We start from the raw sequence: 17,923 nt of genomic DNA, 5'->3' as shown, positions 1-17,923 counted from the left end.
TGATTTAACCAGAGCGTTTGTTGCTGCTAACATTCCCTGGAATGCAATTGAAAATCCGGTTTTAAGACAGTTTTTACAAAAATACTGCAAACAAAATATCCCATCTGAGTCGACCCTAAGAAAAAATTACTTAGACAGAATATACAATGAAACTTTAGCTTCAATTCGGGAGGATATAGGTGATTCTTACACATGGGTCTCTGTGGATGAAACCTCAGATCCTATGAATAGGTATATAGCAAATATGGTAGTAGGAAAACTTAGTCCTGATGGACCTTCGATTCCACACCTCGTATGTGTTAAGGAACTTTCGAAAGTGAATAGCCAAGCCATTGCTTATTTTGTAAATAAAGGCCTACAGTCTTTATACTCAGGTAATATAGACGATTCTAAAGTTCTGTTGTTTTGTACTGATGCTGCCTCATACATGGTTGCTGCAGCTCCACTTCTTAAACATATTATCCTAACCTCACGCATGTAACCTGTCTAGCACATGGCCTTCACAGGGTTTCTGAAACAATCCGGAATGAATTTCCTCTTGTCAATTCGTTTATTTCTAACACAAAAAAATGTTTTTGTAAAGCCCCATCCAGGATTTCAATATTCAGAGAGAACTTTCCAGATATCCCACTCCCACCTCAGCCGGTTGTTACACGATGGGGAACCTGGATTCAGTCAGTGGTGTATTATTCTAAGTATTTTAAAGAAGTGGTCACAGTTATTGATAAATTACCTGAAACTGATAGTGCAGCGTGTGTGAAAGCAGTGAAAGATTGTCTGAATGACTCACGAGTGAAAAACGATATTGCCTACATAACATCAAACTTTTCTTTCATACCTGCAAGCATTGAACAATTAGAACGTGAAAAACAATCTCTTTGTAGCCAAATAGCAATAGTAAAGGAAACTCAAGTGAACATACATTCTGCTTTGGGCGAAACTGGGAAAAAAGTTAAAAATAAGTGGGACAACGTATTAAATAAGAATGTAGGATTTTCATTGTTGGAAAAAGTATCAAGAGTGATATCGGGGGAAAGTGTAACTGTTCCAGTAAGTATTGATGTTTCTATTGTACCTAATTTAAAATTTGCGCCTCTCACATCAGTTTCGGTTGAAAGAAGTTTTTCTGCTTTCAAAATGATTCTCAGTGACAAAAGGCAAAGGTTAACTGTGGAGAATTTAGAAAAAATTCTGGTGGTGTACTGTGCAGATAATTATAATAAAGTCTGAGCATGGAACTGAATTTCAATAACTTAAAATGAGTAATCTTGATATCAATAATCATTATTTCATTAGTTTCAATATATTAAATTTGTGCAGCTCTGTTTATAAATATAATATAGTATTCTTTTTTAATGTTTAAACATACTTTTTTGTGCGTATTTTAGTGTATAACTAAAAATTTCAGTGAAAGAAATAAGTATGATACCTTGATGTGCCTAAAATGCCTATTTTCATTAAAATAGAGCCTAATTTTACAAATTTTGAGCTTATTTTAGGCGTCTAAAACTGCAATTTTTAGTGCCTAAAAATCCGATGTCTAATTATTACTGAAGAATATAGGGAAAATCTATTTACAAACTTTTGGAAAATGAACTCTTATGATACCAGAACGCATACTTACAAGGTTGCTTGCGATCAAAAGAAGTATGAAGAAAGAAGACCAAACAAGAGGAGTCAGACAATTGCATATAAGTTAAAGAAAATATGTTGTAATTTGCAAAACAGCTTTCCTTAGTATTCATGGACTCCAGAAAAATAGAGGGCGCCTGGAGGATAGTTTAGTTTTGGATGTATTTTGTTTGTGTAGATTTACAATCTGTCTTTTGTTTCCTTTGTATAGCATTAGTATGTCGTCTGTGCCAGTAAATGATGATGTCTGCATGTTTGCTGTTGCACTTGTTTAGGATGTGTGTCTGTTTTATGTTGTGTATGAAAATTTCGGCTAGGATGCTGGAGATGGGTGATCCTATGGGTAGGCCTTCAGTTTGGGTGTATTATTTGTTGTTGTATGAGAAGTAATTTTGCTTGGTGATAGTGTCTGTAATTTGGAGTATTTCTTTCATGTGTTCTTATGGTATGTTGTTATTGTTAAGCATTTGTTCTAGTATATGTAGTGTTTTCTTTATTTGTATGTAAGTCTATAGGCTGCCTATGTCGAATCTTGCCAGTGTTGCACTGTTTGGGATCTGTATGTTCTTGATTTTGTTTACTAGGTCTATTGTGTTCTTTACTGTTGTGGAGTTTACAAGTGGTATGTGTTTCATGTATATTGCTAATTTGTGTGCTGGTGCATTTCGGTAATTTATTAGTGGTCTGATTGGTATGTTGTCTTTGTGTATTTTGGGTAGTGTGTTTACTACTTATGTATTATAAAGTGTGTGATGTAAGAGTTGCCACTGAAAGAAAATTTACTGTGATGCAACATAACAGAGAAAGACGTAGTAAGCACAGGGTTCAGAATCTAAAGACTGAGACCAAATAAAACAATGCAGTCTCCTTAAAAACATTCTCAGTTTCATGGAAATCTCTGTTAAGCTTTCATCAGTGCTGATATCCCTTTAAATGACTTCAATAATGGAAAGCTGCGAGAATTTATAGCATCTTTATAAGATATACAGTAGTATATTGAACAATTGTGTTTGACATTGTTACGAGAAGACAACTGAAGAAAGGGAGAAAAAATATAGTTGTTTATAGATGAGACAAGAGATGCTTTTGGACGTAATGTAACCAATGTAGTCATGGGAAGAGGAAACTTATCTAACTTATCATTTCAGCTTAAGAAGGTTAATCATTCAACAATATGCAACATTCTGATAAGCCTATGCATTTCTTCTGGTTACTAAAACACGACAATGAGGGAGGCTGTAAACCAGACATCTCAATAGGGCCTTCTCGGAGCACTTCCTCCTCTCTCTCTTTTTTAATGTAAGAGTGAAACAAGATGCGGGAGCAGATCATGTATCTCCGGATGACGTCATTGACCACGACATTAGAATAGACATCTGCAACCGCTACGATGTTGTCTCCATCTCCGAGGAAAGAATGTCCTTAATACCGCAAATATATGAAGAAATAAAAACTTTCATAGGGAAAGTGGGAATCGCAAGTTTCAGTGGGTAACTGTTACCACTTTATTAATCTAAAATTGTTACCTAATTTTAATCATGACCAGCGTAACAAAATAACGAAGTACTGAAGGACTTGAGAAAAGAATTTGAGACCAGATTTAAGATTTGAATAGTTCTAATTTAAAATAATTGTGAATTTCTAAGAAGTTTTGGTTATTGTTAATTATTGAAAACATTAGGAAACATATTAGTTAACTATTATTGTAATTAATATATTAATATTGACGTATCATAAGAACACGTACCTTAACAACCAACAAGTTTAATTGTAAATTAATTATTATTTAATTGAATTTTATTTTATTAAGTAATATAGTATAAACTTAAAAAAAGTGATACCAAAAACCATATATTAGAAATGAAGTACTGTTGTTGTTTAGTCAACTGTCCGAAAACAAGTCTGAAATTCACAAGTGATACCAATAAGGCACCACTTATGAGGCAACTAGGATAATGCGGTAGAGTGGCAAGTTCCTTGTGCTTAAATAATTACGTAACATGTAGGCCTATGGTTCTTCATGCTTCAGATGTCTTCTTTTTATTCATTAATATATAATTAGAAAACAATTTTCATTATTATTATTATTATTATTATTGTTATTATTACTGCAAACTACTTAAGAAATTTTATTCCTTTCGAAAACAACTGTCTTTTGTGACAGTACAACTCAAAAGTGCAGCTTTGTGGAATTTCTCCTGTGACAGTTACAACTTAGTTCCCTCATGCGTGTGATATGAATCAGTGATCGGCTATCTTCGAGTATTGCGCTTATCTCTTGAGCTGACTGCGCTATCTACATTTGCTCTCTGTAACAACTTTCATGTGTTGGCCTTGAGACACCTGCTATGAACTATATGGTGAAGAGTTACAACTTACCAACATTCTACTCAATAATGATGTATGTAACATGCTTTACACACAAATGCCATGAAGTGGATCAGCTGATTGGAAACGTGTCATGTACCCTTATCACCAGGTCTTACTGTCACAAGATAGCAAGATATTATTTACTGCATAAGTAATGCCTGCATGTAATAGATTAATCTCCAGTACAATATAACCGTTCGTGAAGAAATATACCCATTATGAAGACATCTACCCCTAATATTTAATATAATATACCTGCACAAAATAGTTTAGCCGTTCCTAAAAAATTAGAAATAAGTCATCTACTAAGTGAGTATTTCAAAACAGTGAAAAGTGCTAGTGACATTTTGATGACAGTGCTAATGCTAAGAAAGTGATATCTGATCCTGAAATAGAAGGCAATCTATGTTACATTGGGCTTTCTTTCAGCTGAAATTACTTCGTTGAAAAATCTGAGATTAATTCAGTTGACAATATTGAAATGATGAATTAATGAACTTCTTAGTTCTGGTACATGCATTCAATGTCATCTGGTATCGATAATAAAAAGCATCTTGTGCACTTGAAATTATGGAAAAAGTGGTGAATAATTTTAATGTTGTTTCCTAAAAAGCTGATGATGCAGTGAAACAAAACATGAAGTACTGAAAAAAAAAAAGTTGCTCAGGTGTGCTATAGGAGGCTGGTCTATGCTACACCTGCAATGAGATGAGATGATAGAGATTTGTTCAAAAGCCACAGGGGAACAGAACTTCCAGAAAAAAAAAAAAACACTGTGTTATCTGGACCATAGGGTTGCCTAACACAAGTCATAAATCGAGGGTATGTAGGGGATCGAATTAGGGATCCAGAGGATTACGAGTCCAGCACTCTAGCCACAGGACCGCCATGGTGGCATTTTCTGTAGATACAGAAAGAAGGTTTTGAATGTACAAATCTGAATTGGAAGACAATCACCAGTCTTTGTTTTTTAATTATGGTTTATTTAACAACACTTGCAACAGCAGAGGTTATATCACCAACACTGGTGTGACGGAATTTTGTCCTGCAGGAGTTCTTTTACATGCCAGTAAATCTACTGACATGAGCCTGTCGCATTTAAACACACTTAAATGCCATCGACCTGGCCCAGGATCAAACACGCAACCTCGAGCATAGGTCAGCGCTATACCAAGTACGCTACCGAGGCCAAATTGCCAGTTATTTACTTTTGATAAATTATACATCTTAATTATTGCATATTGCAAATCAGTACCAAAAAAAACAAATTGTAAATATAACAGAGTTAAGTTAACCCTTCACCACATGCTTACAATTGTGTATTATCAGCACATATGTGGGGTACATTTTTACCTTAGCATTTAGTATCATTTTAATATCAGAAAAAAATTATTTACACTTATTAGCTGTAGAAAAAAACTGAATATACTCTCACTTTATACCAGGTGTTTCAGACCACCCGTATCAGCCTTTTTTCTCGAAAACTATATGTTACTGGTTGTTCACAAAAAATTTTGATAACCAAAACCTATGTAAAAAATCGATTGGTGGCAGTACCATTTCCTGTAACAAACCGGAAGTATGTGTACCTCTGGTCAACTTTGAAATTTCAAATGAGAACATGGGTCATTGAAGCTGCCATTGGAAACTACTTTAAAAAAAGAAACAACTTTTACTGAAACTTTTTTTTCTAACTTTTATTGTTTACTTACAAATCAACAAAAATGGTATTTTCTGAGAAATGTTGTATGTTGTTTATGTACGTACACTCTTCATAGTAAGTGTTCAAAATATCTGCCAACCTGTGCTAAACAATGTTCTGATCTCCTCCTAACATCCGTGATTGCACGCAGAACTTCAGCACAGCTGAGAGACCCACAGGCTTCTCTAATTCTTTGTTTCATATCTTCTCTAGTTGTTGGTTGCACCTGGTAGATCATGTCTTTAATTCTCCCCCACAAGAAGGATTGCCCGTGATTTAGGATTGCATCATAATACAGTGTTTAGAATTCTCAAAGACAACAAATTTCATTCATGCCATAATTATCTCCATCAGGAACTTAGGGGACATGATTTCGAGATTCGTGTTGATTTCTGCAACTGGTTTCCAAACATGGACCATGATTTCGAGCTCAGAATTCTGTGGACTGATAAGGCAACTTTCAAAAGTAATGGTCAAGTGAATCTCTTCAATTCCCATTACTGGTCTCCAGTTAATCCACACTGGCTAAATGAAGTGGATTACCAAAACACATCTGGAGCCATACTGCTGTATCGGACAAGACTGGTTTTGTTTCTGAAAGTAAATTGATATTTGAGGCTAAATGCAACACTATCATTTAGAAATTAATTCAGAGTTGTTCAAAGAGTGGTTCGTGAATAATTTCTTAAATTATCTGTAAGAAAGTTCAATAATAGTACTGGATAATGCAAGTTATCACTCAGTTCTGTTAAACAAGATCCCGTCCAATAACACGAGAAAAGCAGATATGTATTATTCCTTGGCTCACCGCTGCCGCTTCCACTCTACGTCCACGAGCATGGAAAAATAACATATGCACTAGATATTTAATAACATATATGGGCTAATGTTTTCATAATGGGTATATTTCTGATTTCCTGAAAGAACGACTATATTTTAGTTAGGGCTAGTATGTTTTGGACAGTCACATATTTAACATAATTATACGGACAAATGTTTTGAAAACCTGTATTTCTGAGTTTTAAAGAATGTCTGTATTGTACTGGGGATTAATTTATTTTTTGGAAGCATATATTAAACAGGTATGGGTCAATGTTTTCATAATATGCATAACTTATTTCTAATTTTTTAGGAACGGCTAAACTATTTTGTGCAGGTATATTATATTAAATATTAGGGGCAGATGTCTTCATAATGGGTATATTTCTTCACGAACGGTTATATTGTACTGGAGATTAATCTATTACATGCAGGCATAACTTATGCAGTAAATAATATATAGGTCAATGTTTTCATTCATGGGTGTACCATGCAGCACATGAAGTTCTCAGGAATTGCTCTTCCCGTAAACATCTTATGACTGAAAGAAAGAGGCAATTATACACTGACCTTGAAGTGAATATTCAGTTGATGCAGACTATAGCAGCTGATTTTCTGCAAATTTCTTCTTAAAGAATACTTACTTACTTACAAATGGCTTTTAAGGAACCCGAAGGTTCATTGCCATCCTCACATAAGCCAGCCAGTGGTCCCTATCCTGTGCAAGATTAATCCAGTCTCTATCATCATACACCACCTCCCTCAAATCCATTTTAATATTATCCTCCCATCTACGTCTCGGCCTCCCTAAAGGTCTTTTTCCCTCCGGTCTCCCAACTAACACTCTATATGCATTTCTGGATTCACCCATACGTGCTACATCCCCTGCCCATCTCAAACGTCTGGATTTAATGTTCCTAATTATGTCAGGTGAAGAATACAATGCGTGCAGTTCTGTATTGTGTAACTTTCTCCATTCTCCTGTAACTTCATCCCGCTTAGCCCCAAATATTTTCCTAAGCACCTTATTCTCAAACACCCTTAACCTATGTTCCTCTCTCAGAGTGAGAGTCCAAGTTTCACAACCATAAAGAACAACTGGTAATATAACTGTTTTATAAATTCTAACTTTCAGATTTTTGGACAGCAGACTGGATGATAAGAGCTTCTCAACCGAATAATAATACGCATTTCCCATATTTATTCTGAGTTTAATTTCCTCCCGAGTGTCATTTATATTTGTTACTGTTGCTCCAAGATATTTGAATTTTTCCACCTCTTCGAAGGATAAATCTCCAATTTTTATATTTCCATTTCGTACAATATTCTGGTCATGAGACATAATTATATACTTTGTCTTTTCGAGATTTACTTTCAAACCTATCGCTTTACTTGCTTCAAGTAAAATTTCCGTGTTTTCCCTAATCGTTTGTGTATTTTCTCCTAACATATTCATGTCATCTGCATAGACAAGAAGCTGATGTAACCCGTTCAATTCCAAACTCTGCCTGTTATCCTGAACGTTCCTAATGGCATATTCTAGAGCGAAGTTAAAAAGTAAAGGTGATAGTGCATCTCCCTGCTTTAGCCCGCAGTGAATTGGAAAAGCATCAGATAGAAACTGACCTATACGGACTCTGCTGTATGTTTCACTGAGATACATTTTAATTAATCGAACTAGTTTCTTGGGAATACCAAATTCAATAAGAATATCATATAATACTTCCCTCTTAACCGAGAATACTTCTCTTTGTTATGTCATTCTGATCTTCTGGATCAGAAGTGATTCAGGTATTGATGTTGACCTGAATTCTGTGCGATTTTTTGTCACAACACCAAAGACTCTTTTTGTAGAAGAGTCACTATGAGGCACACAAACTACTTTACTTCATGTTTTATACTCACTTTCATTTCTGAAATCTGCAATTTTGTCCTCCTTTGCATCTATCTTACATCCAATTAATATATTCGGGAAAAGTATTGCATTGGTAAACTGCAAATTTCTTTGGCTTTGGAATATCAGTCCGAAAATTTGCAGATTTTTTTATCGTGCACTTGTAAATCACTCCCACACTACCTCGTTGATTTCTTCATTTCCTGCTTTATGCTTTTCTCTTCATTTAATCACTTCCTTGCAGCCACTCACTCATTATTTTTTCTTTGTGTTTTAAAGTTTCGTAAATTTGAGTTTTTCCACACTTAAATTTTGTCATTATTTCGCATACTGAGAGTTAATGTTTTTCTTTATCATCAATCACTTTCACTTTTTTCTTTAATGACAATGCCACGTACGATTTAGCCATATTCATGACAGTGAGAGATACACAATCACACAGAACTCAGATTTCATAATGCACAGGTATCATTTGTGACACAGAGCTCATGTATCAAAAGTGGAAACTAATTTGTTTCTATCTCTCTTTCTGCCTTATGGAATACATTTATCATGGATTACATAGGAACAGCTTTTTGTTTACACATTGGACAAATTCTGCTTTATGTTAAATAAATACACGTAAAATTACTATTATTTTGCCAGGACCAATCAATTTCTTCACATTGGACAGATTTCCACATTATTCACATTTTGGATTAAACAAGTTTTACTGCAATATGAAATTGATAGAGATTCAGTTTAAATACTCCTTTTTCGTCCTTTTTTTTTTTTTTTTTTTTTTTTAGTATTGCCGCAAAATTTTATACAATTCATTACTTGACAAAAAAACTTGATTTAGAGTTAATTTATCACTACTATGCAGGTCTACTGATGTACCATAATTTGCTGACTACACCAAGTAAAGCACAAAACTGAATAATCACGGTATTTGAATATTTCTTTATATATATGTGATCAATGATGTTAGATAAGACTTCAGTTATGACGTTAGGTTATGTTCATGAATTGTATTATTATAGGTATACTTGAAATGTTTAGCTTTTATCAGTGGATTAAGTACTGTAAAATGTGGTAAATAATAATTTCATTATTCTACAACATACTTTATTATTATATCAATAAATTACTTTGATTTAAAAATTAAAATTTTACCTCCCTCACATTCAGTCTGCAGCTTTGACTTTATTATCGAGTATCCATGCACAGATTATTTGCTTTATTTTTACTGAAGTATATTTTACTTTATTTTTGTCAAGAAATATTGAATATATGCGAGCCCGGTCTCGAAGTGACTTCGGTAAAAATAATAGTCTATCTGTAACAAGCCACCATTTCCAGCTTAATATCCTGATGCAAATCAGATTCTATCATGTCTATAAGGCTTATATGTATATTTCTCAACTGATGACCAGACGAACATTAATAATTGGTCACAACAATCCTCATTATCCTTATCGTTCTCTCCGGTGTATGTACAATGCACAAATACGAATGTTACTAAGTGCAACACTATCAGTGTAATTAAAATCCCATTGTTCCACGTAATCTAGAACAGTATCAACACATGCAAAGCTTACTGTTCAATTGAATGTATGAAGTGTTTGACATGCTAAATTTTTAAGCATAGTGCTGTATGCCTAGAATTCTAAAAGGTTCATTCTTCAGTAAAAGCAAAAATTGTATAATCTGCGTTTTAAGTTATCCATATGCATTTGTCCACTGATTAGCCTGGATAATCGAGAGTTTTAGCTGTTTCACTTAATGGTAAATAAAATGTGAATATACCTATATCTATGATAATGTAAGTTAATTAATACACAAGTTAAAATAAGAGAATAATGATGAATAATAAAGAAGAAAATTGAGCTGAAAGACGGAAAGAAGATGAAGATGACGAAGAGAAGGAGAATAACCGTTATTTTAACATAAGAACAAAATTATAATTTTCTCCTCACCCTAAAAAACCAGACAGTCAACTGTCAGTACAAAAGAAGTTGTTGTTGTTTTCTAATGCCAGGCGTTTGACAATAAAGTCATTTGACCTCTTGCACTCCAATATTTTTCAAAGATATTATCATGACCAGCCACTGAAGCACAGATTTTGAGGTGTTCCGAATCCATTTCTTGGTTTGAGTTGCACAATGGGCAGTTAGGGGACTCATACATTCCAATTCTATGCAGGTATTTGGCCAAACAATCATGGCCTGTTGCCAATCTAAATGCAGCTACAGACGATTTTCATGGTAAATTGGGAATTAACTGTGGATTTTGATGCAGAGAGTTCCATTTTTTCCCTTGGGATTGTGTTATCAAATTTTGTTTGTTGAAGTCTAAGTATGTAGATTTAATAAATCTTTTCACAGAGTAATAAGTAGATTTAGTAACAGGTCTGTAAGTAGCAGTGCTGCCCTTCTTTGCTAAAGCATCCGCATTCTCGTTTCCCAGGATTCCACAATGGGATTGTATCCATTGGAATACAATTCTTTTATTGAGTGATATTAATTGAGAGAGCATTTTAGTTATTTCTGCTGTTTGAGATGAAGGTGTGTGTTTAGAGACTATTGATAGAATAGCTGCTTTGGAGTCTGACAATATAACTGCATTCCTAAATTTATTGATGTGGCATAGAATATTCCTGAGACTTTCCCTTATTGCAATGATTTCACCATCAAAACTTGTTGTTCCATATCCAAGAGATCTATAAAGTGAGAAGAGACAGCACGTAACACCTGCACCGGCACCTTGTTCTCTGGCGATCAAGGATCCGTCGGTGTATAAATGAAGCCAGTTTTGTGGAGGGTACCTAATATTGTCTCTAAAGACAATTGTTTCAGTATTTCAGTGTTTACTTCTGATTTCAGTATTTCTTCCGTTAAATTTAGATTATATTCTAAAGAAAAGAAGTATACATGAGTGAACAGTGTATTATGATTAATTATTGCCTGTGATTTGAGCTCAAACATTGTAAGGGGGAACATTACCTGACATGGATGCCACATAAAGTAAGTACATTCTTGAAAATATCCTGTATGCATTAAATGCCTTATGTCAGGGTGATAGTTTAAAATAATCAGGCATATTAGTCTCTCTGTCATGTCACTGCTCCACGTGTGTCGATGCATACCTAATTGTTTGGTGACCACGAGCAGTCGGCGCACTCAAAGATTTTGCATTACGTTTGTCTTCTTGCACAGAATAAAGAGTAATTGATTTATTGATATACAAACATGGGATGACGGACTAAGTTTATTGAAAAGTAAGAGGGCTATGTGAAAAATTGTGCATATATTTCCTCTATAGTTTTTCTAACAAATTTTCAGAATGGAGTGGAAATAATTAATGACACCCTCATACAAATTCACTCTTCTACTGTAACAATAATATCTGTAAAAAGTAGAAGGCGCACATACACAGGCCAAGAATGCCTCCAATTTAACCTTGGTACAGAGTGGTCAAGTATTCATGACAAAGAATTACAGTGCTAATTTAACTCATTTTCGCGTCTATGTTAGGACAAAATTCCTTAGCCTCATTCTGCACCGAAATGCTGTTCTCAGAACTCAATTAATATTAACTTCAAAACACAAAAAGAACATAAGACAATGAACTTGTACTGGTGGTAAATTGTGAAGAATAAAAGACAGTAGCTTGTAAAGTATACACAGGGACGTGACATTATGCATTCCTAACAGAAAACTCTGTATTACTCTGCTCAGTTTATTTCAGATGCTGTTTAACCCTCAACTTAGATCTCTATTTATAAGAAATTCTGTTAAGGTCACTTTTATTAAATGACTTTGCTGATTAATATTAGAGTACTAAAATACATATATGAAACTGAATTTAAATACGATTAAAATTAATAATAGTGTTTCTATGCATAGTGATAGCACACATCTGACAACATTTTATGGTTTATGCTTTCAATCCTACCATAGAATCTGTTTTTGAATCATATTCTCTATATAATTTTTACTTCAGAAATTTTATTAATAATTATGTAACATTACTTCATCATCATTACAAGCCTGGCTTTGTATGCCATACTGTATTTTTTCTAACCACAAAAATGTTAATGAGTCATTGTAGAATTCTACAACTTTGAAGTGATTCACTCAATCAAATATCTGTTTATTCGAAACGTTTACTGTCATAATTGATTTCATTATACATTCACTACCCTGTTTCATACGTAGATTTATGAGAAGATACTCTACCATTTTCACGTTTCAATGTAACCAAATGTTACCATTCTCCTGAAAACACTCTGCCAGTTTTCGCGCAATGCAGGCCTGTCCAGTAACCTTTTGTTCATGTATCTTTTGGAAATATCGAATGTATATGCGACTCAGCTGCCACAACAGAATGCCAGAATCCACTAACTCTAACCACAAATCTTTGGAAAATGTGAAAATGTAATTTGAACTCAAAAATGTTCGTTTATTTTCTTTTCGTACTCAGTTACTGATTTCAAATTTCTTTTCAATCATTTCATTAAGTCGTGTTTTATTGTGTTGACATGCTTCGTCCAAATGAGCACTTTTTGCAGTGTCATCTACAGCAAAACTAATAACTTAAAGCTCATTCACACATTCATTTAGCAAGGCAAATTGCAATAATTTTATGGACAGTATTCATTAACACTAACTTGTATCAGTCATATGCATCAACTATCAAAGGGAGACGAAGACGCTACTCTTGATAAACCACTGATCATATCGCACCTTCTGAACTATACTGTCATAACTCTCAGAACACTGTTTTGAGAAAATGAAGTTTAAAGATTTGAAACGCTCTTCAAAATTCAGGGTTTTAAGATAAACATCAGGTTTTTTGTAAACATATATATGTCAATGAGGCATCCAGAGGTGGAAATGTTAAGCTTTAATGTAAATAAATAAGCATGCAATAAACAATTAACTATAGTTACGACAGTTTATCTGTTGGTATGTTCTAGAAATGAAGAATTACTTCAGCTATTCAATACTGTAGCAAATGCACAGAACCAAGTGGAGACACATTAGGGTTATAAGAAAGTGTTATTATAGTGACACTGGTTACAATTTAGATGTCCTAAGTTTGAATATAGTAACAAACAATATAAAAAAAAACGAATTAATAGTATCGATATTGTAAAAGATTCATTGACTGTGCCGTATCAAAAGAGGACTTAGTTCAACGAATAGAATACAAAGAAATTGGTACATTTAACTATAATTACGTTGAACAAAAGCCTACTTAATGTTACCTCTGATTGAGATTCTGGTTGATATGTTACATCTGTTATCAGACAGTACATGTATGTGTCAGAGGAAGAACAACCTGAAGTCTGATTAGTGTAATGTTACCAGTCAGCAATGTGTGCAATGAGGGGAAAGGAACTGGCTACACTACCCCATTATTTCCTGGCTTAGTTGGCTCATGAGTGATGCCTTATTAGTATCACGAGGTTCAAACCAGTCTTCGGTTTGCTGCCTAAAGAACAAACAAACAAAATGTAGCTACATTTTTCATCAAAGCGCACACTGCTCATCCTCAACTGAATCATTTTTCTCATTGGAAATATTACATCCTTTACGCAAGCTTTGCAGTGGTTTATAAAAAGCATGGTACACTCTATCTGTATGACATTTCCATTACAAAATGATATAAGGTCTTTCTTCTTTCAGCCGATATACTCGTACATGTAGAGACAGCAGCAAGTGTGAGGGTTCCAGTTGACGTTCTTCCCTTTCACGGCACCTAATACGAATGCAACTGAACTCCTCAGGTTCAAAATCTGCCTTGTAGAATACAGTTCAGTATACTTCCGCCCCTTTTCAATTTTCAACACTAATTTCATTCGATGTGACTGATTCACCCTTATCATTCACTGTATAGTTGCTACTCATTTCCTCTAATTTTCTGAAATCATGAAATTCATTGTAGTTCATCTCTCTAACCAGATACAGTGTCCCTGTTCACTTGGAACATTGTATGATTCCACTCCACTGTGTAGATACATGACCACTCTTTAAAGCTCTCTTCTTTTGTGTGCTTCTATACAGGAATGTAGATTCTCATTGGTATCTACTACATAAGGATACATTGTTGCCAGGAATTTGTTCTTGCTCTGTGCCAGACAATATCACTGCAAAATAATATCCTGAAGTATGTGGGAACGTCTGTAAATTGGTTCAATTTACTTTATGATATTCATAAGCAATGTGCACTCTTGAGCTGTATCACCCAGTTCCCAAATGTTCTTTGTAACAGCAAGTTTTCTGTATCAATATTCATCCAATGCTGGTTTGAGTTAAAGGTTCAAACATTCCATTCTTCTGCCTTTTCTGTTATACTAATGCAACAATGACTGGAAGAAATGTGAAGGATTAACGATCCCCTGCTTGGAAATACACGTTTACAATCTCAACAGGACATTGCTCTATCTATTTCGCTGAATTCGCAATAGTAAATAAACACACACAACTTTTTGGTGGGCAAATGAATGCAAGAGTGAAATCGAACAGCTGTAAGTCAACCGTATCTACAGTGAAAATGTTTTCAATGCTAACAAAAAAACTGTTGTAATTCAAGTTACTACAGTCAATGTTATAAATGTTCAACAGGAAGACTATCGTAATGCAGTTACGACATTTTATCAGTATGTACCTTACAAATTCACGAAAACTGAAAACTGTTGTTTGTGTCATAACAGTGACATAGCATGGATTAGAGTTACGACACTTTATCTGTTCGATACAAGATGAAATGGTAGTTTTTAATATGCACTTATCTCAAAATTCAATTTTTGGGAGTTACGACAGTATAGTTCTGAGGGTGCGATATAAGAAGAGTCGGTGCTGTGAAGAGAGACATGTTCATTTGTATGTTATAAAAATATTATACAAAATAATTTTTTCCAGAAACACACTTTTATGACTGACAAGAAATGCCACTTCTGCATTATATTTCTAAGAATCTAAGGTTTACTTTATCACAAATTAATGAAATCATTGAAAATTTGTATTTTTTTCTCACCTATCCTTGCAAGTTGCTGTATTAACCCCGTTAGTGACTTGTCAATGTCTCCACTGTGCAGACATTGTGAAGTATAACAGGATTCCTCTTGAAAGCACATGTTGTGCTCCTGTAGTTGGTGTTGTTCTGATTCAGTCAGTTCTTGGGGAGAAGCGGAAGTACATATGAAAAATACTGGTAATTCAGGAAACATCTGTTTAAGTTCCCGTAGCTCATGGATGTTCTGCAACAATGATTAATATGCATTATGTAACATTTCTAATACTCCATTTCGTAAAAAAAAAAAAATCCTACCAACCTCTGAATATGAGTAAAATTGTGAATACAATCATTCAATATTATATGATAGAACAGACCAGTGGGGAGTAAAGTCACTTGAGTGCACAGAATATCTTAAACTACACATGCTCCCTATTTAATGCTAAATGAGTGACAATTTAGGCAAAATAACATCTCTAGAAATGAAAGAGAAAACAGCTTTATGTGCATAATTATTTTGATAAGAATGTGTTAGTTTATTTTGATACCATACTTTTGTTCTTTAATATACACTCACCAGCAAAAGAAACCGGGCCACATACATTTTCTTTAAAATTTTTAAAATAATTGTAGGTGTGTTGAGGTTCATTTAGTCATTCATTTATTTTGTGATACGTAACAATGTAATACTGAATACGTAATGGCCAACAATGATCTGAAAAGAAGATTCGTTCTTTTTGCAATATTGTGTCTAAACTTCTCGACTCATTTCAAGCTAAACTGAAGAAGTCTACAGACTGGGAAGCTCTTTTGAAGCAGTATTGGAGTACTTCAATGTATACAAATGTCGCCAAGTCCTACCAATTCAGCAAAAGTGGTTGCATTGATAGAAGAGGAGAATAGTCAGCGTTATGTGGCTGCAGTTCTTGGAATTCCTCGATTGACAATACAATGGGTGTACCATCGCTTTAGAGAGACATCCAGGAGACCCGGTTCAGGGAGAAAACGAGTAACTTCGGCTCGTGACGACCAATTTATTGTCCTACACACATTAAGAGATCGCCATTCCACAGCTGTTGAGACCAGAAGAGCCCTTCAGGAAATAAGACAAGTTAACGTGAGTGAGAGTACTGTAAGAAGACGTCTGGATGAATGTAGGCTGAAATCCAGACGACCAACTGAAAGCCCAGAATTGCTCCAGTAACATCATGTCGAACGATTACATTTTGCTCACAATCATGCTAATTGGAATCTGGGGGAGTGGCGACAAGTGCTCTTCACAGATGAATCGATATTTAGTTTACAGATGGACGTGAAAGAGTGTGGAGAAGAAGAGAACGTTTTTCTCCATGTAGCTACCTTCAGTTCACGTGTCAGTTTCCAAGGTGGATCAATAATGGTATGGGGTGGCATTTCGTATGAAGCTCGCACAGAACTTGTTTTCATTAATGGAGGTGCTTTGACTGCTCCAAGATACATCGAAGAAGGTCTAATTGAACATGTGGTACCATATTCCACACTTATTGGTGAAAGTTCCTGTTAATGCATGACAATGCTCGCCCTCATGCTACAAGAATCGTGGATGAATTCCTTCACGACGTTGGATTGAATAGGATGGCATGGTCAACAAGAAGTCCTGATATAAACCCTATTGAACATGTGTGGGGGAATGCTAGGGAAGCGAGTTAGAAGTTGTCTACCTCCTCACAGCAACTTACAGCAGCTCTGAAATGTTCTAAGTAAAGAATGGAATAGAATCGACCAGACTGTCAACCAGAATCTGATCGAAGGGTTGAATTGGCAAATGGTAGCAGTCATGCAGTCACGAAAAGGCAATACCTGCTATCAGCAACATCTGGGTGGCCACAAAATCAGTTGAACATTTGGAAGAAAATTGATACAATTTGTAAGTTTTTACACCTTTTAATTATAGCCATTGTTTGGCAATGAAAAACTAACACAAATCATAATAAAAAAAGAGTTTTTTTGCTGGGAAGCAATGTTTTCTTCATTTCATAATGGGTTTTCTGATTCTCACCACATAAAACAAAAAAAAAAAAAAACAAAAAATAAAAAAAATGAGAAACTTTAGGTGGCCGGTTTTTTTTTTTTTTGCTGGTGAGTGTAGCTGTTCATTATTGCAGGAAAATGACTTTCAGATTTCACTTGTTTAGGTCTGTTTATGCAGTGTGTACTAATAAAAAGAACCCATGTCCTTTTCATTTATTTTTAATATTTCTGTGCTAGATTATGTTTCTACCCTTAAATTAAAAACTCAATGTATTCATTTATGAATAATTACAGCTCCAGCTATAGTCCATTCATGCTTTCAAGCATGAATATATGAGTGGACCATAGTTGGGCAATTCAGAATACAACTATGTACCAATGCTTATTATTTCTTTACTTACTTACTGGCTTTTAAGGAACCCGGAGGTTCATTGCTACCCTCACATAAGCCCGTCATAGGTCCCTATCCTGAGCAAGATTAATCCAGTCTCTAC

At 34.7% G+C, this 17,923-nt stretch overlaps 1 protein-coding gene across 2 annotated transcripts in view; it reads right to left on the bottom strand.

The window, feature by feature from the left end:
- LOC138710320 (dual serine/threonine and tyrosine protein kinase-like) overlaps nt 1-17,923 on the bottom strand; it is a 98,116-nt gene that overhangs the window by 52,499 nt on the left and 27,694 nt on the right. For both annotated transcript variants that reach the window (XM_069841128.1, XM_069841127.1), the window contains one exon: nt 15,441-15,663. In XM_069841128.1, the coding sequence (XP_069697229.1) occupies nt 15,441-15,663 (223 nt within the window). The remainder of the gene's footprint in view (nt 1-15,440; nt 15,664-17,923) is intronic.

The sequence above is a fragment of the Periplaneta americana genome, chromosome 12 (genome assembly GCF_040183065.1).
Source record: "Periplaneta americana isolate PAMFEO1 chromosome 12, P.americana_PAMFEO1_priV1, whole genome shotgun sequence".
Classification (NCBI taxonomy): domain Eukaryota; kingdom Metazoa; phylum Arthropoda; class Insecta; order Blattodea; family Blattidae; genus Periplaneta; species Periplaneta americana.
The sequence above is the reverse complement of the archived record's forward strand: the minus strand, read 5'-3'. Positions and strand labels throughout refer to the sequence as shown.